General features: G+C 43.9%; 2 protein-coding genes across 2 annotated transcripts in view; both read left to right on the forward strand.

Annotated features, from left to right (window-relative positions):
• The window catches only part of LOC139388601 (regulatory factor X-associated protein), a 1,150,577-nt gene that overhangs the window by 1,092,828 nt on the left and 33,377 nt on the right, over nt 1-24,372 (forward strand). The gene's annotated exons all lie outside the window — the stretch shown is intronic.
• Nucleotides 1-24,372, forward strand: part of LOC139388240 (FRAS1 related extracellular matrix 2a) — a 243,105-nt gene that overhangs the window by 163,326 nt on the left and 55,407 nt on the right. Inside the window, exons 15-18 of the mRNA XM_071134789.1 lie at nt 193-323; nt 916-1,074; nt 11,814-12,017; nt 19,454-19,553. Coding sequence (XP_070990890.1) covers nt 193-323; nt 916-1,074; nt 11,814-12,017; nt 19,454-19,553 — 594 coding nt within the window. The remainder of the gene's footprint in view (nt 1-192; nt 324-915; nt 1,075-11,813; nt 12,018-19,453; nt 19,554-24,372) is intronic.

Genomic DNA, 24,372 nt, shown 5'->3' on the forward strand with positions numbered 1-24,372 from the left:
GTGTGTGTGTGTGTGTGTGTGTGTGTGTGTGCGCGTGTGTGTGTGTGTGTGTGTGTGTGTGTGTGTGTGTGTGTGTGTGTGTGTGTGTGTGTGTGTGTGTGTGTGTGTGTGCGTGCGTGCGTGCGTGCGTGCGTGCGTGCGTGCGTGCGTGCGTGCGTGCGTGCGTGCGTGCGTGCGTGCGTGTGTGTGCAGATGTTACCTTTAAGCATGGGCAGACGGAGCACGTTGTAGAGGTGGAGGTGTTGCATGACGGAATCAGAGAGATGACAGAAGCCTTCACCGTTCACCTGAAACCTGACGACAACATGGTGGTCGAAACGCAGGTGAGGAGGAGCTGTCAGAATCAACCAAACACACCTGAACACTCTCACTGCTCACCAATCAATCAACATTTTTCTTGCGGTTGAGATCTAATGGCTTTGGTTCAACAGGGCAGTTGGGTCAGCAGTTTAACACATGGTAGTACAAACTAAGTCACTCTAACTCTTACAAACTAAGTCACTCTAACTCTTACAAACTAAGTCACTCTAACTCTTACAAACTAAGTCACTCTAACTCTTACAAACTAAGTCAATCTAACTCTTACAAACTAAGTCACTCTAACTCTTACAAACTAAGTCACTCTAACTCTTACAAACTAAGTCAATCTAACTCTTACAAACTAAGTCACTCTAACTCTTACAAACTAAGTCACTCTAACTCTTACAAACTAAGTCAATCTAACTCTTACAAACTAAGTCACTCTAACTCTTACAAACTAAGTCACTCTAACTCTTACAAACTAAGTCAATCTAACTCTTACAAACTAAGTCAATCTAACTCTTACAAACTAAGTCAATCAAAGTGAACTTCATACAAAAGTCAATCTAACTCAGTCAATATAACTCATGCAAACCCCCCTGTGTGTTGTGTCAGATGACTAAGGCCATGGTGTACATTGAGGAGACCAACGGTGTGGCCGACGTCACCTTCCCCTCCCTGCCTCAAGTGGTGTCTCTGCTGCAATATGACGACGTCAGCAAGACAGCACAGGACCTCCACCCTCCAGCTGGCTACCCCATTGTCTGTGTCACCGTAAGTCAGTCCCCAATAGTCAGTCTATGTCCCCAATAGTCAGTCTATGTACCCAATAGTCAGTCTATGTCCCCAATAGTCAGTCTATGTCCCCAATAGTCAGTCTATGTCCCCAATAGTCAGTCTATGTCCCCAATAGTCAGTCTATGTCCCCAATAGTCAGTCTATGTCCCCAATAGTCAGTCTATGTCCCCAATAGTCAGTCTATGTACCCAATAGTCAGTCTATGTACCCAATAGTCAGTCTATGTCCTCAATAGTCAGTCTATGTCCCCAATAGTCAGTCTATGTACCCAATAGTCAGTCTATGTACCCAAGAGACAGTCTGCTAACGTAAGTCTGTTTGTGTCAGTCTCTTTCCCCACAAGTCAGTCTATGACCCTGAAATTCAGCGTGTTTTCCCATTACCTCCACGAGCAGACAGAGAACACACAGGGAACGCATCTGACAGGGTAGTCTGCCTGTGTCAGGGAACACATCTGACAGGGTAGTCTGACTGTGTCAGGGAACACATCTGACAGGGTAGTCTGACTGTGTCATGGAACACATCTGACAGGGTAGTCTGACTGTGTCAGGGAACACATCTGAAATGGGAAGTCTGACTGTGTCAGGGAACACATCTGACAGGGTAGTCTGACTGTGTCAGGGAACACATCTGACAGGGTAGTCTGACTGTGTCAGGGAACACATCTGACAGGGTAGTCTGACTGTGTCAGGGAACACATCTGACAGGGTAGTCTGACTGTGTCAGGGAACACATCTGACAGGGTAGTCTGACTGTGTCAGGGAACACATCTGACAGGGTAGTCTGACTGTGTCAGGGAACACATCTGACAGGGTAGTCTGCCTGTGTCAGGGAACACATCTGACAGGGTAGTCTGACTGTGTCAGGGAACACATCTGACAGGGTAGTCTGCCTGTGTCAGGGAACACATCTGACAGGGTAGTCTGACTGTGTCAGGGAACACATCTGACAGGGTAGTCTGACTGTGTCAGGGAACACATCTGACAGGGTAGTCTGACTGTGTCAGGGAACACATCTGACAGGGTAGTCTGACTGTGTCAGGGAACACATCTGACAGGGTCAGAGGCTGTAAGACCCAATATTAACAGAGAGTAAAGTAATTTGGCCTGGCTGTAGTGAAGTAAGATTTGTAATCCTTAAATCAAATAACATTTTATTGGTCGCATACACATTTGTAGCAGATGTTATTGCGGGTGTAGTGAAATACTTGTATAGGAGCCTGAAACAAGGCAGTCATGTCTATCGGCGCCATATTACATAAACACAACATGTAAAGTGTTGTTCCCATGTTTGAGCTGAAATAAAAATTCCAGGAAAAATTTCTCTTGAATTTTATGCACAAATGTGTTTACATCCCCATTTTTCCTTTGCCGAGATAATCCGTCCACCTTACAGGTGTGGCATATCACGAAACTGATTAAATGGCATGATCATTACACCGGTGCACCTTGTGCTGGGGACAATAAATGGCCAATTTTGTCACACAATGCCACGGATGTCTCAAGTTTTGAAGGAGAATGCAATTGGCGTGCTGACTGCAGGAATGTCCACCAGAGCTGTTGCCAGAGAATTGAATGTTAATTTCTCTGCCATAAGATGCCTCCAACGTCAATTCAGAGAATGTGGCAGTATATCCAACCGGCCTCACAACCACAGACCTAATGACGCCAGCCCAGGAACTCCATATCCGGCTTACTCATCTGCGGGATCGTTGATGAAGCTGTGGGTTTGCAAAACCAAAGAATTTCTGCACAAACTGTCAGAAATCGTCTCAGGGAAGCTCATCTGTGTGCTCGTTGTCCTCACCAGGGTCTTGACCTGACTGCAGTTCAGCGTCGTAACTGACATCCGTGGGAAAATGCTCACCTTCGATGGTCACTGACACGCCGGAGAAGAAGTGTGACCTTCACAAATTAATCCCAGTTTCAATTGTACTGGGCTGATGGCGTCGTGTGGGCGAGCAGGTGCCCCGTGGTGGTGGTGGGGATTATGGTACAGTATGTGCCGGCAGAAGCGACGGAACAATGAACGTAATTTGATTTTACTGATGGCGACGCCCATTGTTGTGCTATTAATTCGCCCCCATCACCTCATGTTTCAGCATGATAATGCACGGCCCCATGTCACAATGGTCTGCACACAATTCCTGGAAGCTGTAAATGTCCCAGTACTTCTATGGCCTGCATACTCACCATACATGCCACCCATTGAGCATGTTTGGGATGCTCTGGGATTGACGTGTGCGACACTGTGTTCCAGTTCCCGACAATATCCAACGACTTCGCACAGCCGTTGAAGAGAAGTGGGACAACATTCAACAGGCCACAATCAACAGCCTCATCAATTATATGCAACGGTGATGTGTCACGCATGGCCCACAGTGAGGCAAATGGTGGTCACACCAGATACTGGTCATCTGATCCACTCCTCTGCTTTTTTTTTTAAAGGTATCTGTGACCAACAGATGTATATGGCCAGGTCGCAGTTGCAAATGAGAACTTGTTCTCAACTAGCCTACCTGGTTAAATAAAGGTGAAATAAATAAATAAATAAATATATATATAAAATATCTGTGTTCCCAGTCATGTGGAATCCATAGATTAGGGCCTAATGAAGTTATTTCAATTGACTCATTATCCTCATACGAACTGTAACTCAGTAAAATCTTTGAAATTGTTCCATGTTCCGTTTATATTTTTTGTTTTATATTTTTGTTGATTGTACTGTATATTATTTATACCTCACATGCCACTCATAATTAGCCTATTGAAATGTTTACTTGACTCCTCAAAAATAATGCAAATATGCAAGCAAGCATTAGGCGATGAGTTGACGTCGACTAGCAAAAAATGGGTCTGAGAGGGTCTACATCAAAGGCAGATATTTATTTACATTATAAAATGAACGATACGTTATACAAATCATAAAGCTCAAATTACAAGGCATTAACAAGAGTTACAAAGCATTATTCTAGGCATGATCAGAAAGCGCGAGAGAGAGAGAGAGGGAGAGGGAGAGAGAGAGAGAGAGAGAGAGAGAGAGAGAGAGAGAGAGAGAGAGAGAGAGACTGAAAAGTCATGCCCTTGGAGTCGAAGAGGAAGAAAGGGCATGTATCTCACCAGCGCAGGTCAGAAACAAAAAAAGACAATGAATCTAATACCCTTTTAAAAGCATCTGAGTTGTTTAGATTTAAAATTGTAACGTTAGTTGTCTATTCAAAAAGTGCACTGTGAACCATTGAATTATTAAATCATATTTAAATAAAATACAGTGTATGTTGTCTGGAGAATAAACTTTGAATAATATTCTGAATGCACAGAAAGTCACTGTGGGCCATGCAATATTAATGTATAAGTCACTGTGGGCCTTGCAATATTAATGTATCAGTCACTGTGGGCCTTGCAATATTAATGTATCAGTCACTGTGGGTCATGCAATATTAATGTATAAGTCACTGTGGGCCATGCAATATTAATGTATCAGTCACTGTGGGTCATGCAATATTAATGTATAAGTCACTGTGGGTCATGCAATATTAATGTATAAGTCACTGTGGGCCATGCAATATTAATGTATAAGTCACTGTGGGCCTTGCAATATTAATGTATAAGTCACTGTGGGCCTTGCAATATTAATGTATAAGTCACTGTGGGCCTTGCAATATTAATGTATAAGTCACTGTGGGCCATGCAATATTAATGTATCAGTCACTGTGGGCCTTGCAATATTAATGTATAAGTCACTGTGGGCCTTGCAATATTAATGTATCAGTCACTGTGGGCCATGCAATATTAATGTATCAGTCACTGTGGGCCTTGCAATATTAATGTATAAGTCACTGTGGGCCATGCAATATTAATGTATCAGTCACTGTGGGCCATGCAATATTAATGTATCAGTCACTGTGGGCCATGCAATATTAATGTATAAGTCACTGTGGGCCTTGCAATATGAATGTATCAGTCACTGTGGGCCTTGCAATATTAATGCATAAGTCACTGTGGGTCATGCAATATTAATGTATAAGTCACTGTGGGCCATGCAATATTAATGTATAAGTCACTGTGGGCCTTGCAATATTAATGTATAAGTCACTGTGGGCCATGCAATATTAATGTATAAATCACTGTGGGCCTTGCAATATTAATGTATAAGTCACTGTGGGCCTTGCAATATTAATGTATAAGTCACTGTGGGCCATGCAATATTAATCTATAAGTCACTGTGGGCCTTGCCTTTGCATCAATGAGGAAAATAACACCTTCTATCTCTTGACAATGCTTTGAACGTTGGGCACAAATGGTGTGAGAGCAACTCTCAGAGACACTGGTGCAGGTGTCCGTTGGTGTAGCCTGGTACGGTATTTGTTTTGAATAAAGTTCATTGTGGAGAATTCTGATTCACAGATGTATGTATGTGAAGCCATTACATTGTCGGGATGTGTAGTGCCAGTTTCTTGGGAAACAGGGACATCAGCAGCAGGCACCATCTTTTCCCCAGAAAGAGACAAGAGTCACAATCACCAACCTTGCTTTGTCAAAGCCTCATTTTCTTGCAGCTCAATCAACTATATATTTTCAGTGATGTAACATCTACCCATCGAAATATATATTTTTGCTTCTTCTGACAACTTTGTCACATTTTGTGACCACGAAGAGGTTCTGGATGAGCAGCAGCAGTTCTCTTCCAACAGTGATGTCATCAAAGCGAGCCTGGAAGCTATCCATCAGCTTCTGGATGAAATCAACATGGTTGCCTCCCTGCGTTTGCACCAGAAGATTGGGGAAGTGGACAAGTTCTCCCTGGAGAAAAGCCTGGGCTGCTGTTCTAGTATCACACACTGTGTTGTCCCCTTGTCACTCTTTAGCTTTGATAAAAAGCTTTAATTTACTCCTGAATGACCCAAAAGTGTTTCAAGTCATCAAAACACTGCTTTTTGCTGAGCCACCTGACACTGTTGTGTAGTAAGTAAGTAAGTCATCAAAACACTGTTGTGTAGTAAGTAAGAAAAAAAAGCAGTGTTTTGATGACTTACTTACTTACTACACAACAATGTCAGGTGGCTCAGCAGAAAGCAGTGTTTTGATGACTTACTTACTTACTACACAACAATGTCAGGTGGCTCAGCAAAAAGCAGTGTTTTGATGACTTACTTACTTACTACACAACAATGTCAGGTGGCTCAGCAGAAAGCAGTGTTTTGATGACTTACTTACTTACTACACAACAATGTCAGGTGGCTCAGCAGAAAGCAGTGTTTTGATAACTTACTTACTTACTACACAACAATGTCAGGTGGCTCAGCAGAAAGCAGTGTTTTGATAACTTACTTACTTACTACACAACAATGTCAGGTGGCTCAGCAAAAAGCAGTGTTTTGATGACTTACTTACTTACTACACAACAATGTGACGAGTCTGTTTGATTTTCCATGAGCTTATTTTTTTGTGTACCTTGTAGTTAGCAATGTCAACACATCTTTAACCATTTCAGCATCCCCCCAAAAAATATGTGGGGGTGTTTTCCCAAAACCCAAGATATCCTCAGTGAACACCATGAACACCATGACCACCATGACCACCATGACCACCATGAACACCATGAACACCATGACCACCATGACCACCATGAACACCATGAACACCATGACCACCATGACCACCATGAACACCATGAACACCATGACCACCATGACCACCATGAACACCATGACCACCATGACCACCATGAACACCATGACCACCATGACCACCATGAACACCATGAACACCATGACCACCATGAACACCATGACCACCATGAACACCATGACCACCATGAACACCATGACCACCATGAACACCATGAACACCATGACCACCATGAAGACCATGAACACCATGAAGACCATGAACACCATGACCACCATGACCACCATGACCACCATGACCACCATGAACACCATGAACACCATGACCACCATGAACACCATGAACACCATGACCACCATTGCACGTTGTTGGGCTGACGGTGAATTGACAAGGACTTTGGTGAACCTCTCATATATTGGGATTTGAGTTGATTCGTCTTGTTTGTTCTCACCTCCGTGTTCAGAGGATACGTCTGATCCAATTTATTATACCTGGTGTCGTAATGACGCTTAACACTTTTCACGACATATCAGGCACATTGGTTTTGTGCTCGAAGCGGGGACAAGGAATACATGTCAGGGTGGTAGTCATTTAGGCAGGTTACTTTAGCGTTCTTGGGCACAGGGACTATGGTTGTCTGCTTGAAAAATGTACAGTTGAAGTCGGAAGTTTACATACACTTAGGTTGGAGTCATTACAACTTGTTTTTCAACCACTCCACAAATTTATTTTTAACAAACTATAGTTTTTGCAAGTCGGTTAGGACATCTACTTCATGCATGACACAAGTAATTTTTCCAACAATTGTTTACAGACAGATTATTTCACTTATAATTCACTGTATCACAATTCCAGTAGGTCAGAAGTTTACATACACTAAGTTGACTGTGCCTTTAACCAGCTTGGAAAATTCCAGAAAATCATGCCATGGCTTTAGAAGCTTCTGATAGGCTAATTGACATCATTTGAGTCAATTGGAGGTGTACCTGTGGATGTATTTCAAGGCCTACCTTCAAACTCGGTGCCTCTTTGCTTGACATCATGGGAAAATCAAAAGAAATCAGCAAAGACCTCAGAAAAAATATTGTAGACCTCCACAAGTCTGGTTCATCCTTGGGAGCAAATTTCAAACGCCTGAAGGTACCACATTCATCTGTACAAACAATAGTATGCAAGTATAAACACCATGGGACCACGCAGCCGTCATACCACTCAGGAAGGAGACGAGTTCTGTCTCCTAAAGATGAACGGACTTTGGTGCGAAAAGTGCAAATCAATCCCAGAACAACAGCAAAGGACCTTGTGAAGATGCTGGAGGAAACGGGTACAAAGTATCTATATCCACAGTAAAACGAGTCCTATATCGACATAACCTGAAAGGCCGCTCAGCAAGCCAGAAGCCACTGCTCCAAAACTGCCATAAAAAAGCCAGACTACGGTTTGCAACTGCACATGGGAACAAAGATCGTACTTTTTGGAGAAATGTCCTCTGGTCTGATGAAACAAAAATATACCTATTTGGCCATAATGACCATTGTTTTTTTTGGAGGAAAAAGGGGGAGGCTTGCAAGCCGAAGAACACCATCCCAACCGTGAAGCACGGGGGTGGCAGCATCATGTTGTGGGGGTGCTTTGCTGCAGGAGGACTGGTGCACTTCACAAAATAGATGGCACCATGAGGGAGGAAAATTATGTGGATATATTGAAGCAACATCTCAAGACATCAGTCTCAGAAGTTAAAGCTTGGTCCCAAATGGGTCTTTCAAATGGACAATGACCCCAATCATACTTCCAAAGTTGTGGCAAAATGGCTTAAGGACAACAAAGTCAAGGTATTGGAGTGGACATCACAAAGCCCTGACCTCAATCCTACAGAACATTTGTGGGCAGAACTGAAAAAGTGTATGCGAACAAGGAGGCCTACAAACCTGACTCAGTTACACCAGCTCTGTCAGGAGGTATGGGCCAAAATTCACCCAACTTATTGTGGGAAGCTTATGGAAGGCTACCCAAAACATTTGATCCAAGTTAAACAATTTAAAGGCAATGCTACCAAATACTAATTGAGTGTATGTAAACTTCTGACCCACTGGGAATGTGATGAAAGAAATAAAAGCTTAAATAAATCTCTCTACTATTAGTTTCACATTTCACATTCTTAAAATAAAGTGGTGATCCTAACTGACCTAAGACAGGGTATTTTAAAAAACTGAGTTTAAATGTATTTGGCTAAGGTAAACTTCCGACATCAACTGTAGGTATTACAGACTCGGTCAGGGAGAGGTTGAAAATGTCAGTGAAGACACTTGCCAGTTGGTCAGCGTATGCTCTGAGTACACATCCTGGTAATCTGTCTGGCCCCGCGATCTTGTGAATGTTGACCTGTTTAAAGGTCACACAGTCGTTTAAAACAGCTGGTGTTCTCATGCATGCTTCAGTGTTGCTTGCTTCGAAGGTAGCATAAAAGGCATTCTCCATTGTTTTGATGGTAGGCCACTGTGGTAGTCCTACACAAATACCCAAAGTAGCCTAGTTGGCCACTGTTAAAACTGTAAGTTAATGTGGGTACATCCTCAATGTTCATAGTAAACGCACATTCAATTTTGCACTCAGCAGACCTGAAATCTACTCAGTGACAAAATCAATTAGAGGGACCATGGATCATGACACAACGTCCACCATTTAGTGGCATTCTGAGGACATTCTAACGACACATTTTTGTTTGCAGGGACGTTCTCTTGGGACTATCAAGCAACGTCCAAGTGACCAGTGAAATGAAAGTCCTGGGAACGTCCAACAAAGATCCGGATATTGTTCTGACATGGTGCTCAGTGACGTCCTGGTAACTTACAGGGAACTAAGCAAAGGTCCCCCCCAAAAACGTTCCCTGGGCACCATCACGAAGCATCCTGTTGTGGTCATTGAATGTCCCAGATATCGTCCTATCAGAACAAAATAGAAACCTTTTCATAACATTCCCTTATGGACATCAAAATACCTTATTATAACGTTATACTGCGACCAAACCGTGACCTGTACTGAACGTCCTATTATTTATGGTCCTGAGGTTAACGTTTAATGTTCCAAGTGTCTCGCTGAAACCCTTAAAGGGACCTAATGGTAATGTCACTGAATGTCCTTAGGGCGTCCACTGTTTTCTGGGATCCCAGTTGTAAACTGAACTGAGAGAGGAAGTGAAGCGAGAGCCATATCTCTGCCCAAAACCTGTCCACGTTAAGCAGATTCTTAATTATTAAGCAGGTGAGGTGTTTTTTCTAACGGGGCCAATGAGAGAGAGTCGAATTTAGATGAAAATGATTTGCTCTTTTGATACGTGAGGTTTGTTTTATCTAAAATTGAAAGTATAGGGTCTTCAGAAAGTATTCAGACCCATTTTCCACATTTTGTTACTTTACAGCCTTATTCTAAAATGTATTAATCTACACACAATACCCCATGATGACAAAGCGAAAACAGAGTTTTAGTATTCAGACACTTTTGATATGAGTCTCGAAATTGAGCTCAGGTGCATCCTGTTTCTATTGATCATCCTTGAGATGTTTCTACAACTTGATCGGCGTCAATCTGTGGTAAATTCAATTGATTGGACATGGAAAGGCACACACCTGTCTATACAAGGTCCGACAGTTGACAGTGCATGTCAGAACAAAAACCAAGCCGTGTGGTCGAAGGAATTGTCCTTAGAGCTCCGAGACAGGATGTGTCGAGGCACAAATCTGAGGAAGGGTACCAAAACATTTCTGCAGCATTGAAGGTCCCCAAGAACACACTGGCCTCCATCATTGTTAAATTGAAGAAGTTTGGAACCACAAGGACTCTTCCCATAGCTGGCCAACTGGCCAAACTGAACAGTCGGGGGAGAAGGGCCTTGGTCAGGGAGTTTTACCAAGAACCTGATGGTCACTCTGACAGAGCTCTAGAGTTCCTCTGTGGAGATGGGAGAATCTTCCAGAAGGACAACCATCTCTGTAGCACTCCACCAATCAGGCCTTTATGGTAGAGTGGCCAGACAGAAGCCACTCCTCAGTAAAAGACACATGACAGCCCTCTCTGAGTTTGCCAAAAGGCACCTAAAGACTTTCAAACCATGGGAAATAAGATTATCTGGTCTGATGAAACCAAGATTGACATCTTTGGCCTGAATTTCAAGCGTCACGTCTGGAGGAAACCTGGCACCGTCCCTACGGTGAAGCATGGTGGTGGCAGCATCATGCTATGGGGATGTTTTTCAGCAACAGGGACTAGGAGACTAATAAGAATTGAGGCAAAGATGAACAGAGCAAATTACAGAGAGGTCCTTGATGAAAACCTGCTCCAGAGCACTCAGGACCGCAGACTGGGGTGAAGGTTCACCTTCCAACAGGACAACGACTCTATGCACACATCCAAGACAATGCAGGAGTGGCTTCGGGACAAGTCCTTGAGTGGCCCAGCCAGAGCTTGAGAGGATCTGCAGAGAAGAATTTGGAGAAACTCCCCAAATACAGGTTTGTAGAGTCATACCCAAGAAGACTGGATGCTGTAATTGCTGCCAAAGGTGCTTCAAAAAATGTACTGCGTAAAGGGTCTGAATACTTATGGAAATGTGATATTTAATATTTTTATTTTTATAAATTTGCAAAAACAATGTTTAAACAGTTTTTGCTTTGTCATTATGGGGTATTGTGATGTCATTATGGGGTATTGTGATGTCATTATGGGGTATTGCTTTGTCATTGTGGGGTATTGTGATGTCATTATGGGGTATTGTGATGTCATTGTGGGGTATTGTGTGTAGATTGATGAAGACTGTAACATAACAAAACGTGGAGAAAGTCAAGGGTCTGAATACTTCCCAAAGGCACTGTATAAATCTGGGTATAAGCATGGGTGCATTTTGCATATATTATTGTCAATTTAGGAACATGCAAGCTGACAGTTGATTTGTGTTCTTTGTGATTCACGCATTTATTTTCTCTCCCTCACTTCCTCTCTCCTACATCTCCCCCTTCATTCCTCATCTCTCTCTCCCTACCTCCCTCCATTCCCCTCTCCCTCCACCTCCCCCTCCCCCAACCCATCCAGGCCTGTAACCCTAAGTACCCTGACTACGACAAAACAGGCTCTATCTGTGTCAGCAAGCACATCGACAACACGCTGACACGCTACCGCTGGCTCGTCAGTGCCCCTGCTGGTCCGGATGGGGTCACTGCACCCATGAGAGAGGTGGACTTTGATACCTTCTTCACCTCCTCCAAGATGATCACCCTGGACTCTGTCTACTTCCAGGTGGGGAACCAACAAATGAATGTCCTTCAGCTAATCTTATCACTGAACTATACTGACTGAGGCAAGATTCAATCTCAGTTGTTTTGTTGTTGTTTTTTTTGTTTTGTTTTATCTCAGGTGGGTTATAGTATAGAGCAGTGCATTAGACAGCCGACAATGTGCCATTTAAAGGGAGGCTGAATTGACTGATTTCACCTCGGTTTTCCTCCTGATTAAGAAATGTGACTGGAGAGACGAGATTTGTGATTTGTAGGCGTGCTTTGATGTGGGTGTCTCCTTGTGTGTGTTTTCGCACGTAGGAAACTTTTGTACACACTGGCAAAAAAAGATACACAGTTACAGTCACTCACCCATCTAGCAATTAGCTTCCGCCTGTGTGCGACCATGGCAAAGTTAGTTCGCTGCTGGATATATATGGGGCTAGTTAGGGACCGTCAATAAATTGCACAATGTACATGAACAAAAAAAAAATATTAACGTTTTTCAATATTTGTATATTGTATATTTTACAATGTATAATTGGTTTAAGGCTTTTAAGTCATTGAAATTCTGAACTATTGAAATGTACAAAATATTTTTCCCATATGCATTGTGTTATTCATTGACAGTCCCTAAGTAGCCCTATAGAGATATCCAACACCGAACTAAATATACCACGGTCAGTGTGCATTCCGAGAGAGAATTAAGAACAAACAAACACCCAGGTGTTAGTGGGCATTAGCCATTATCCTAAAACGAAACCATTAGCCTATCTAAAACCCATATATAAAAGGAAATCAGAGACGTCATCGTTTCCATAAATCTCCAACATTCTTGTTTTGTAAAATACCGACGTTAAAGTTCTCTCCGTCCTATTTACACTATTAGGGAGGCAGGTATCCTAGCGGTTAGAGCGGCGACCCAGCAGCAGGAGGGTTGCCAGTTCGAATCCTGGGTCCGAAGGGGGGGAAAAAATATGGTGGGAAGTGAGCTGACTGGCAATGCTAGTGCTGGGTGATATATCCAAAAATCCATACCATGATCAATTCACTGAATTCTCATCATAAAAATACATTTACTTTGAAGTTTATGACATTAATGTGCACCATAAAAAAAAAACCTACAACTACTTACAATCAAATTTCAATCAAATTTATTTATAAAGCCCTTCTTACATCAGCTGATGCCACAAAGTGCTGTAAAGAAACCCAGCCTAAAACCCCAAACAGCCAGCAATGCAGGTGTAGAAGCACACTTTCAATTGTCCCATTATCAATAGCCCATGTTAGCAGACTTAATTCATTTCAAACTTTACATTGTGTCAAGTAAAGGCTGGTTATTGCTATTATCGTTATCAGTAAAATGTCCTCAATAAATGGTCAGTGTCGATAATTTTCGGTTTAGCGTCCCAGCTCTACTAGATGCCATTGCCTGCCTTTGTACCCTTTCACAAAGGCACTTAACCCCGCCCACAACAACAGCTCCCCAGGCACCCAGTGCGGTAGCCCCCCCGCACCTCTCCAAAACCTGAATGTGTGTGTGTGTCGTTCGGAGGGGTTGGGTTAAAAACTGAAGTTAAATTTAGGTTGGGACCTTGTGTCCAATTGACCTGTAAAGTGATCCTAATGCTAATCTACCGATGGCCACGTTTTATTTTGAAATTAAGTTCCTCTATAAAGGTTTTCCTGCCGTTTGTGGATATCATATTCATGGTAACACTGTGGATGACTGCTCTAGCGCTAATTACATTTAAATGGTGTTGGCTGTCTAGTGTGCTGCTCTTTAACGTGACTTGGGTTGAAACCCAGCTGTCTAGTGTGCTTCTCTTTAACGTGACTTGGGTTGAATCCCAGCTGTCTAGTGTGCTTCTCTTTAATGTGACTTGGGTTGAATCCCAGCTGTCTAGTGTGCTTCTCTTTAATGTGACTTGGGTTGAATCCCAGCTGTCTAGTGTGCTTCTTTTTAACGTGACTTGGGTTGAAACCCAGCTGTCTAGTGTGCTTCTCTTTAACGTGACTTGGGTTGAATCTCAGTGTGCTGCTCTTTAACGTGCCTTAGGTTGAATCTCAGTGTGCTGCTCTTTAACGTGACTTGGGTTGAATCTCAGTGTGCTGCTCTTTAACGTGCCTTAGGTTGAATCTCAGTGTGCTGCTCTTTAACGTGACTTGGGTTGAATCTCAGTGTGCTGCTCTTTAACGTGACTTGGGTTGAATCTCAGTGTGCTGCTCTTTAACGTGACTTGGGTTGAATCCCAGTGTGCTGCTCTTTAACGTGCCTTGGGTTGAATCTCAGTGTGCTGCTCTTTAATGTGACTTGGGTTGAATCCCAGTGTGCTTCTCTTTAACGTGACTTGGGTTGAATCTCAGTGTGCTGCTCTTTAACGTGACTTGGGTTGAATCTCAGTGTGCTGCTCTTTAACATGACTTGGGTTGAATCTCAGTGTGCTGCTCTTTAACGTGACTTGGGTTTAATCTCAGTGTGCTGCTCTTTAACGTGACTTGGGTTGAATCCCAGTGTGCTGCTCTTTAACGTTACTTGGGTTGAATCTCAGTGTGCTGCTCTTTAACGTGACTTGGGTTGAATCCCAGTGTGCTGCTCTTTAACGTGACTTGGGTTGAATCTCAGTGTGCTGCTCTTTAACGTGACTTGGGTTGAATCCCAGTGTGCTGCTCTTTAACGTGACTTGGGTTGAATCCCAGCTGTCTAGTGTGCTTCTCTTTAACGTGACTTGGGTTGAATCTCAGTGTGCTGCTCTTTAACGTGACTTGGGTTGAATCCAAGCTGTCTAGTGTGCTTATCTTTAACGTGACTTGGGTTGATTCCCAGTGTGCTGCTCTTTAACGTGCCTTAGGTTGAATCCCAGTGTGCTGCTCTTTAACGTGACTTGGGTTGAATCCCAGTGTGCTGCTCTTTAACGTGACTTGGGTTGAATCCCAGTGTGCTGCTCTTTAACGTGTCTTGGGTTGAATCCCAGTGTGCTGCTCTTTAATGTGACTTGGGTTGAATCTCAGTGTGCTGCTCTTTAACGTGACTTGGGTTGAATCTCAGTGTGCTGCTCTTCAACATGCCTTGGGTTGAATCCCAGTGTGCTGCTCTTTAACGTGACTTGGGTTGAATCTCAGTGTGCTGCTCTTTAACGTGACTTGATTTGAATCTCAGTGTGCTGCTCTTTAACGTGACTTGGGTTTAATCTCAGTGTGCTGCTCTTTAACGTGACTTGGGTTGAATCCCAGCTGTCTAGTGTGCTTATCTTTAACGTGACTTGGGTTGAATCCCAGTGTGCTTCTCTTTAACGTGACTTGGGTTGAATCTCAGTGTGCTGCTCTTTAACGTGACTTGGGTTGAATCTCAGTGTGCTGCTCTTTAACGTGACTTGGGTTGAATCCCAGTGTGCTGCTCTTTAACGTGACTTGGGTTGAATCCCAGTGTGCTGCTCTTTAACGTGACTTGGGTTGAATCTCAGTGTGCTGCTCTTTAACGTGACTTGGGTTGAATCCCAGTGTGCTGCTCTTTAATGTGACTTGGGTTGAATCTCAGTGTGCTTCTCTTTAACGTGACTTGGGTTGAATCTCAGTGTGCTGCTCTTTAACGTGCCTTGGGTTGAATCCCAGTGTGCTGCTCTTTAACGCGACTTGGTTTGAATTCCAGTGTGCTTCTCTTTAACGTGACTTGGGTTGAATCCCAGTGTGCTGCTCTTTAACGCGACTTGGGTTGAATCCCAGTGTGCTGCTCTTTAACGTGACTTGGGTTAAACCCCAGTGTGCTGCTCTTTAACGTGACTTGGGTTGAATCTCAGTGTGCTGCTCTTTAACGTGCCTTAGGTTGAATCCCAGTGTGCTGCTCTTTAACGTGACTTGGGTTGAATCCCAGCTGTCTAGTGTGCTGCTCTTTAACGTGACTTGGGTTGAATCCCAGTGTGCTGCTCTTTAACTTGACTTGGGTTGAATCCCAGCGTGCTGCTCTTTAACGTGTCTTGGGTTGAATCCCATTGTGCTGCTCTTTAACGTGACTTGGGTTGAATCCCAGTGTGCTGCTCTTTAACGTGACTTGGGTTGAATCCCAGTGTGCTTCTGTTTAACGTGACTTGGGTTGAATCCCAGTGTGCTTCTCTCTAACGTGACTTGGGTTGAATCCCAGTGTGCTTCTCCTTAACGTGACTTGGGTTGAATCTCAGTTTGCTACTCTTTAACGTGACTTGGGTTGAATCCCAGTGTGCTGCTCTTTAACGTGACGGGTTGAATCCCAGCTGTCTAGTGTGCTGCTCTTTAACGTGACTTGGGTTGAATCCCAGTGTGCTGCTCTTTAACGTGACTTGGGTTGAATCCCAGTGTGCTGCTCTTTAACGTGACTTGGGTTGAATCCCAGTGTGCTGCTCTTTAACGTGACTTGGGTTGAATCCCAGTGTGCTGCTCTTTAACGTGACTTGGGTTGAATCCCAGTGTGCTGCTCTTTAACGTGACTTGGGTTGAATCCCAGTGTGCTTCTCTTTAACGTGACTTGGGTTGAATCCCAGTGTGCTTCTCTTTAACGTGACTTGGGTTGAATCTCAGTTTGCTGCTCTTTAACGTGACTTGGGTTGAATCCCAGTGTGCTGCTCTTTAACGTGACGGGTTGAATCCCAGCTGTCTAGTGTGCTGCTCTTTAACGTGACTTGGGTTGAATCCCAGTGTGCTGCTCTTTAACGTGACTTGGGTTGAATCCCAGTGTGCTGCTCTTTAACGTGACTTGGGTTGAATCCCAGTGTGCTGCTCTTTAACGTGACTTGGGTTGAATCCCAGTGTGCTGCTCTTTAACGTGACTTGGGTTGAATCTCAGTGTGCTGCTCTTTAACGTGCCTCAGGTTGAATCTCAGTGTGCTGCTCTTTAACGTGACTTGGGTTGAATCCCAGTGTGCTGCTCTTTAACGTGACTTGGGTTGAATCCCAGTGTGCTGCTCTTCAACGTGACTTGGGTTGAATCCCAGCTGTCTAGTGTGCTGCTCTTTAACGTGACTTGGGTTGAATCCCAGTGTGCTGCTCTTTAATGTGACTTGGGTTGAATCCCAGTGTGCTGCTCTTTAACGTGACTTGGGTTGAATCCCAGTGTGCTGCTCTTTAACGTGACTTGGGTTGAATCCCAGTGTGCTGCTCTTTAACGTGACTTGGGTTGAATCCCAGCCTACGTGCCTTTTCAAATTTACGGATGTGTTCCTGAACCTGAAGGAAAAATGGGAATCCTTGAGTTGACTATAATGATGTGATTAGGGTTGAGCAGTTTCCACATTTTCATATCGTCATACAATCCTTTTCTCATCCCGGGATTTACGGTATTACCGGTTTTGAACACACAAAAAAATACCCTTTGGGCATCTATTACCAGGATGCCAATTAAATTAGCACAAGTAATAGCACATTTCCATGGAGGCTGCTAGTTAAATATTTGAACGAGTGCAAACCAATTTTATTTGTTTTGCAAAGACAGGCAATCCAGCTCATAAATGTATACATATATATAGGTAGAAGCTACCGAAGCTCATCTTTGGTGAGTTTGGACATTTGCAAGCGAATGTGAACGGGAGACATTGTGCAAATGGACAGCACTGGCTCTGGAGCAGCGTGTGTACAAGCTGTGTCTGTGTGGAGTCTTGAGTCTGGAGGAAGAACAGCACTGGCTCTGGAGCAGCGTGTGTACAAGCTGTGTCTGTGTGGAGTCTGGAGTCTGGAGGAAGAACAGCACTGGCTCTGCAGCAGCGTGTGTACAAGCTGTGTCTGTGTGGAGTCTGGAGTCTGGAGGAAGAACAGCACTGGCTCTGCAGCAGCGTGTGTACAAGCTGTGTCTGTGTGGAGTCTTGAGTCTGGAGGAAGAACAGCACTGGCTCTGGAGCAGCGTGTGTACAAGCTGTGTCTGTGTGGAGTCTGGAGTCTGGAGGAAGAACAGCACTGGCTCTGCAGCAGCGTGTGTACAAGCTGTGTCTGTGTGGAGTCTGGAGTCTGGAGGAAGAACAGCACTGGCTCTGCAGCAGCGTGTGTACAAGCTGTGTCTGTGTGGAGTCTGGAGTCTGGAGGAAGAACAGCAGTGGCTCTGGAGCAGCATGTGTACACCCTGTGTCTGTGTGGAGTCTGGAGTTGCGAGGGCAACGGGCCTGCCTGCTCTGCTAATGAGAAGAGGGGGGAGGAGCAGACGGGCCGAGAACGGAGAGGAGAAAAAAAACACAAGGATATCAAGATGGCAGTAGCAGCTGCGCAAATAACTCATCCAAAGGGCTTTGCCTTTTCAAAAACGGCAGAAAGCTAACACAATATCCCCCATCACCTTAATTCAGCCACTTATTTAGATAAATATCAAGTCACATTTAGGAGTCACGTTAACAAAAGAAAGAAAATATAGAATATATTGCTGCGTTTTGTAAACGCAGATCTAAAAATGCTTTGTAATTTCTGCTCGGCATCAGACTCGTGTTGTGCTTCAGTTGCACTTGCATGAAAGTTCCGGAACGGGCATTACGTCAGTGGACAGCGCTCTGACTGATGTCTAGCTACTTTTCTTATGTACTTTTCTCAGTGCAGCCAGCCTACTTTCCCCCCTGATAAAATGCCAGATTATTTTGTGAAAAACATTAGGAAATGTAGCTGGCAATATTCTTTCTATGATAAACAGAAATATGACGGCCGCGGATAGGTTTTGCTTTTTTCACTGTAAGCTCATTACTTGTGTGGCTGCCAGCCAAATAACATGGCACTTTCTGTTGTCGTCTGATGGAAATGAAGCTATGAAACGTGTGGCACTAATGTCTTTTCCATAAAGGAAAACTGCAGTTGCACGTCCCTGATTACTCTATTGAAGCAAACCAAAAAAAAATGAACTTGAATTTCATTACAAAAGGCCTGTCAATACACAGCTGAACTCACCCGATCCCGTTTTCTCCAGTCGGGCTAATTACTAACAAACACGTGACTGGCTCAACTGTTCTGGAGAACTACGGTGAGCTTCGTAATGTCACCGGTGAAATGAAGAATGCAATCTGCTTCATCTCCTAAAGTATTGCACAAGTTGACTGTAGGTTATTTCATTCAAAAGTAGCTGCAAATATTTCATTAAATGTGTAGAAAAATAAATAGTTAACGGTATTGAAACACCATCCCGTGGCTATTTTCCAAATACCCCAGTATACGTTATATACGGTATACCGCCCAAGCCTAGATGTGATGGAGTTGACTGTACTGATGTGATGGAGTTGACTGTACTGATGTGATGGAGTTGACTGTACTGATGTGATGGAGTTGACTGTACTGATGTGATTGAGTTGACTGTACTGATGTGATGGAGTTGACTGCACTGATGTGATTGCGTTGACTGTACTGATGTGATGGAGTTGACTGTACTGATGTGATTAAGTTTACTGTACTGATGTGATGGAGTTGACTGTACTGATGTGATGGAGTTGACTGTACTGACTGATAATGCGTCTGTCTCTCCAGGCCGGATCCAGGGTGCAGTGTACTGCCAGGGCCGTCAACTCTAACAAAGACGAGGGACTGGAGCTCAGCAGTCCCATAGCTACTGTTAGTCTGGAGGAAGGTGAGGAGACCAATCAATCAATCAGACTACAATCTATATTTAAATGAGGACTGGGGCTCAGCAGTCCCATAGCTACTCTTAGTCTGGAGGAAGGTGAGGAGACCAATCAGACTATAATCTATATTTAAATGAGGACTGGGGCTCAGCAGTCCCATAGCTACTGTTAGTCTGGAGGAAGGTGAGGAGACCAATCAATCAATCAGTCTATAATCTATATTTAAATGAGGTCTGGGGCTCAGCAGTCCCATAGCTACTGTTAGTCTGGAGGAAGGTGAGGAGACCAATCAATCAATCAGTCTATAATCTATATTTAAATGAGGTCTGGGGTTCAGCTTCTCTTAGTCTGGAGGAAGGTGGGGAGACCAATCAATCAATCAGACTATAATCTATATTTAAATGAGGTCTGGGGTTCAGCTTCTCTTAGTCTGGAGGAAGGTGGGGAGACCAATCAATCAATCAGTCTATAATCTATATTTAAATGAGGTCTGGGGCTCAGCAGTCCCATAGCTACTGTTAGTCTGGAGGAAGGTGAGGAGACCAATCAATCAATCAGTCTATAATCTATATTTAAATGAGGTCTGGGGTTCAGCTTCTCTTAGTCTGGAGGAAGGTGAGGAGCTCAATCAATCAAATCAAAATGTTTTGGTCACATGCCTCATAAGCAACAGGTGTAGACTAGCAGTGAAATGCTTCCTTATGGGTCATTTTTTCCAACAATACAGAGTTAAAGATAATTGTAAAACCTATTGAAATAGTAAAACAATGAGTGAATATAGAATAACAAGTAAAAAACAACATGGCAGGTACAGGGAGTACCAGCACCGAGTCGATGTGCAGGGAGGGGTACGAGGAAATGGAGGTAGCTATGTACATATAGGTAGAGATGAAGTGACTTGGCAACAGGATGGATATTCGTGTACCCAGCTCCACGATGGGGCTAGAGGAGGCTTAGCCCCCTCAGTTTAAACTTGTGCCCCCTCAGTTTAAACTTGTGCCCCCTTAGTTTAAACTTGTGCCCCCTCAGTTTAAACTTGTGCCCCCTTAGTTTAAACTTGTGCCCCCTTAGTTTAAACTTGTGACCCCTCAGTTTAAACTTGTGACCCTCAGTTTAAACTTGTAACCCCTCAGTTTAAACTTGTGACCCCTCAGTTTAAACTTGTGACCCCTCAGTTTAAACTTGTGACCCCTCAGTTTAAACTTGTAACCCCTCAGTTTAAACTTGTGACCCCTCAGTTTAAACTTGTAACCCCTCAGTTTAAACTTGTGCCCCCTCAGTTTAAACTTGTGCCCCCACAGTTTAAACTTGTGACCCCTCAGTTTAAACTTGTAACCCCTCAGTTTAAACTTGTGACCCCTCAGTTTTAACTTGTGACCCCTCAGTTTAAACTTGTGACCCCTCAGTTTAAACTTGTGCCCCCTCAGTTTAACCTTGTTTCCCCTCAGTTTAACCTTGTTTCCCCTCAGTTTAAACTTGTGACCCCTCAGTTTAAACTTGTAACCCCTCAGTTTAAACTTGTGACCCCTCAGTTTAAACTTGTAACCCCTCAGTTTAAACTTGTAACCCCTCAGTTTAAACTTGTGCCCCCTCAGTTTAAACTTGTGACACCTCAGTTTTAATTATGTCCCTATATAAAAAATAGCAACAAAACAAAAGTTTAAATGATTGAGTCACAGATTAGTGCAAAAAAATGATCTGCATCTGTTCCGTGCCAGCACAATGACCCGTGTACGCTGCGGTGTGAAGGGGGGCTATGGAAAGCGACTAGCTCAGTTATGTATGACTACTTTGTGTTTCCATTAAAAGTGGGGAAAAAACACTTCTCATCTCTGTGGTAAGTGAATAACATGATACGTCTCCTCCTGTAATATTTGATTTGGATTTATAAGGGTGAGGTCAAGTTAACCAGTCTGACGCAGTCCTGTGGAGAGCTCTACAGGAGTGTCTTCCCTATGATGGGGGGTATGTGAGGTTTTCATCACAACATTGACTGACACTGAATTGATTATGACCGAGTTCTCTCTGGGGCTTGGAGAGGAGAGGGTATGCTCTGACCATTTCCCTGGGCTCGGAGAGAAAATGACTACACCGCTCTGACCATTTCCCTGGGCTCGGAGAGAAAATGACTACACCGCTCTGCCCATTTCCCTGGGCTCGGAGAGAAAATGACTACACCGCTCTGCCCATTTCCCTGGGCTCGGAGAGAAAATGACTACACCGCTCTGCCCATTTCCCTGGGCTCGGAGAGAAAATGACTACACCACTCTGACCATTTCCCTGGGCTCGGAGAGAAAATGACTACACCACTCTGACCATTTCCCTGGGCTCGGAGAGAAAATGACTACACCACTCTGACCATTTCCCTGGGCTCGGAGAGAAAATGACTACACCACTCTGACCATTTCCCTGGGCTCGGAGAGAAAATGACTACACCACTCTGACCATTTCCCTGGGCTCGGAGAGAAAATGACTACACCGCTCTGCCCATTTCCCTGGGCTCGGAGAGAAAATGACTACACCGCTCTGCCCATTTCCCTGGGCTCGGAGAGAAAATGACTACACCACTCTGACCATTTCCCTGGGCTCGGAGAGAAAATGACTGCACCGAAAAAAGAAAATCCTGGGTGTGGCACGAAAGTTGTCACTATTGGTGTCCACTGTGCATCGTTGGGAGAGAAAGCTCCCTTGCCTGCTTCCACTGTGCATCGTTGGGAGAGAATGCTCCCTTGCCTGCTTCCACTGTGCATCGTTGGGAGAGAATGCTCCCTTGCCTGCTTCCACTGTGCATCGTTGGGAGAGAATGCTCCCTTGCCTGCTTCCACTGTGCATCGTTGGGAGAGAATGCTCCCTTGCCTGCTTCCACTGTGCATCGTTGGGAGAGAAAGCTCCCTTGCCTGCTTCCACTGTGCATCGTTGGGAGAGAATGCTCCCTTGCCTGCTTCCACTGTGCATCGTTGGGAGAGAATGCTCCCTTGCCTGCTTCCACTGTGCATCGTTGGGAGAGAAAGCTCCCTTGCCTGCTTCCACTGTGCATCGTTGGGAGAGAATGCTCCCTTGCCTGCTTCCACTGTGCATCGTTGGGAGAGAATGCTCCCTTGCCTGCTTCAACAAAGCCCCATATAGGGCCTGCTCTCCATGTAGGGCCTGCTCCCCATGTAGGGCCTGCTCCCCATGTAGGGCCTGCTCCCCTTGTAGGGCCTGCTCCCCATGTAGGGCCTGCTCCCCTTGTAGGGCCTCCTCCCCATGTAGGGCCTGCTCCCCATGTAGGGCCTCCTCCCCGTGTAGGGCCTGCTCCCCATGTAGGGCCTCCTCCCCATGTAGGCCTTGCCATTCCTGCTCTATATATATATATATATATATATATATATGGGGGATTGGAATGATGCAGACAATAACATCACTAGAATCCAACAATATATCTGTTGCTGGTAGCTGATCAGAAAACATGAATAAATTCTTAAATGAAAATTAAAAGGCCCATGCGGGGAAGCGTGTGCCCCTGCATCGCCAAAAGGTTAGTGGACAGTGTTTAGGGCCCTAAAGTGTTCATCAGCCTCGGGCCAAAATGCTATGATGCGCCAATCTGCATTCACCAAATTCACCATACCCGTGTTGGCCAATACTGTATGTCTCATGTACCCAGTGTTAGTTTGGTATGCGCCGTTCTGCCTCGCTGTCACGTGTCTTATTTGGGTAGTCTGTTTACTAAAGAGGGGAGGTTTACTGAACGGAAAGGGAAATACCCGTAATGATTTCAGTTTTAAGGGGGAAATGACCTCTGCTACATCCTGACAATGTTTACGAGGTTACTGCTTATGTGTGAGGAACGTTTGTCAAGCATCATGTAAAATGTACCCTACATTATTCATCTCATATGTCTACGTATATACTGTACTCTATATCATCTACTGCATCTTTATGTAATGCATGTATCACTAGCCACTTTAAACAATGCTACTTAATATAATGTTTACATACCCTACATTATTCATCTCATATGTATACGTATATACTATACTCTATATCATCTACTGCATCTTTATGTAATGCATGTATCACTAGCCACTTTAAACAATGCTACTTAATATAATGTTTACATACCCTACATTATTCATCTCATATGTCTACGTATATACTGTACTCTATATCATCTACTGCATCTTTATGTAATACATGTATCACTAGCCACTTTAAACTATGCCACTTTGTTTACATACTCATCTCATATGTATATACTGTACTCAATACCATCTACTGTATCGTGCCTATGCCGCTCTGTACCATCACTCATTCATATATCTTTATGTACATATTCTTTATCCCCTTACACTTGTGTCTATAAGACAGTAGTTGTGGAATTGTTAGTTAGATTACTTGTTGGTTATTACTGCATTGTCAGAACTAGAAGCACAACCATTTCGCTACACTCGCATTAACATCTGCTAACCATGTGTATGTGACAAATAAAATTTGACCGGAATAAGGGGAGGGGCATAGAGGTGCCATAGTCATGTCTCTCTCTCTCCACTATTACAGACTCTCCCGCCAGTTCGTACACACTATTTGTTTTGTGTCAATTGTTATCTATGTCCCGTGAAAAATACAGTCAATAGTTTGGACACACCGACTCATTCTAGGGTTTTTCTTTATTTTTACTATTTTCTACATTGTAGAATAATAATAGTGAAGACATCAACACTATGAAATAACACACATTTAATCATGTAGTTAACAAAGTAGCCACCCTTTCGCTTCGATGACAGCTTTGCACATTCTTGGTCTTCTCTCAACCAGCTTCACCTGGAATGCTTTTCCAAACTT

Source organism: Oncorhynchus clarkii, chromosome 29, assembly GCF_045791955.1.
Source record: "Oncorhynchus clarkii lewisi isolate Uvic-CL-2024 chromosome 29, UVic_Ocla_1.0, whole genome shotgun sequence".
Lineage (NCBI taxonomy): Eukaryota > Metazoa > Chordata > Actinopteri > Salmoniformes > Salmonidae > Oncorhynchus > Oncorhynchus clarkii.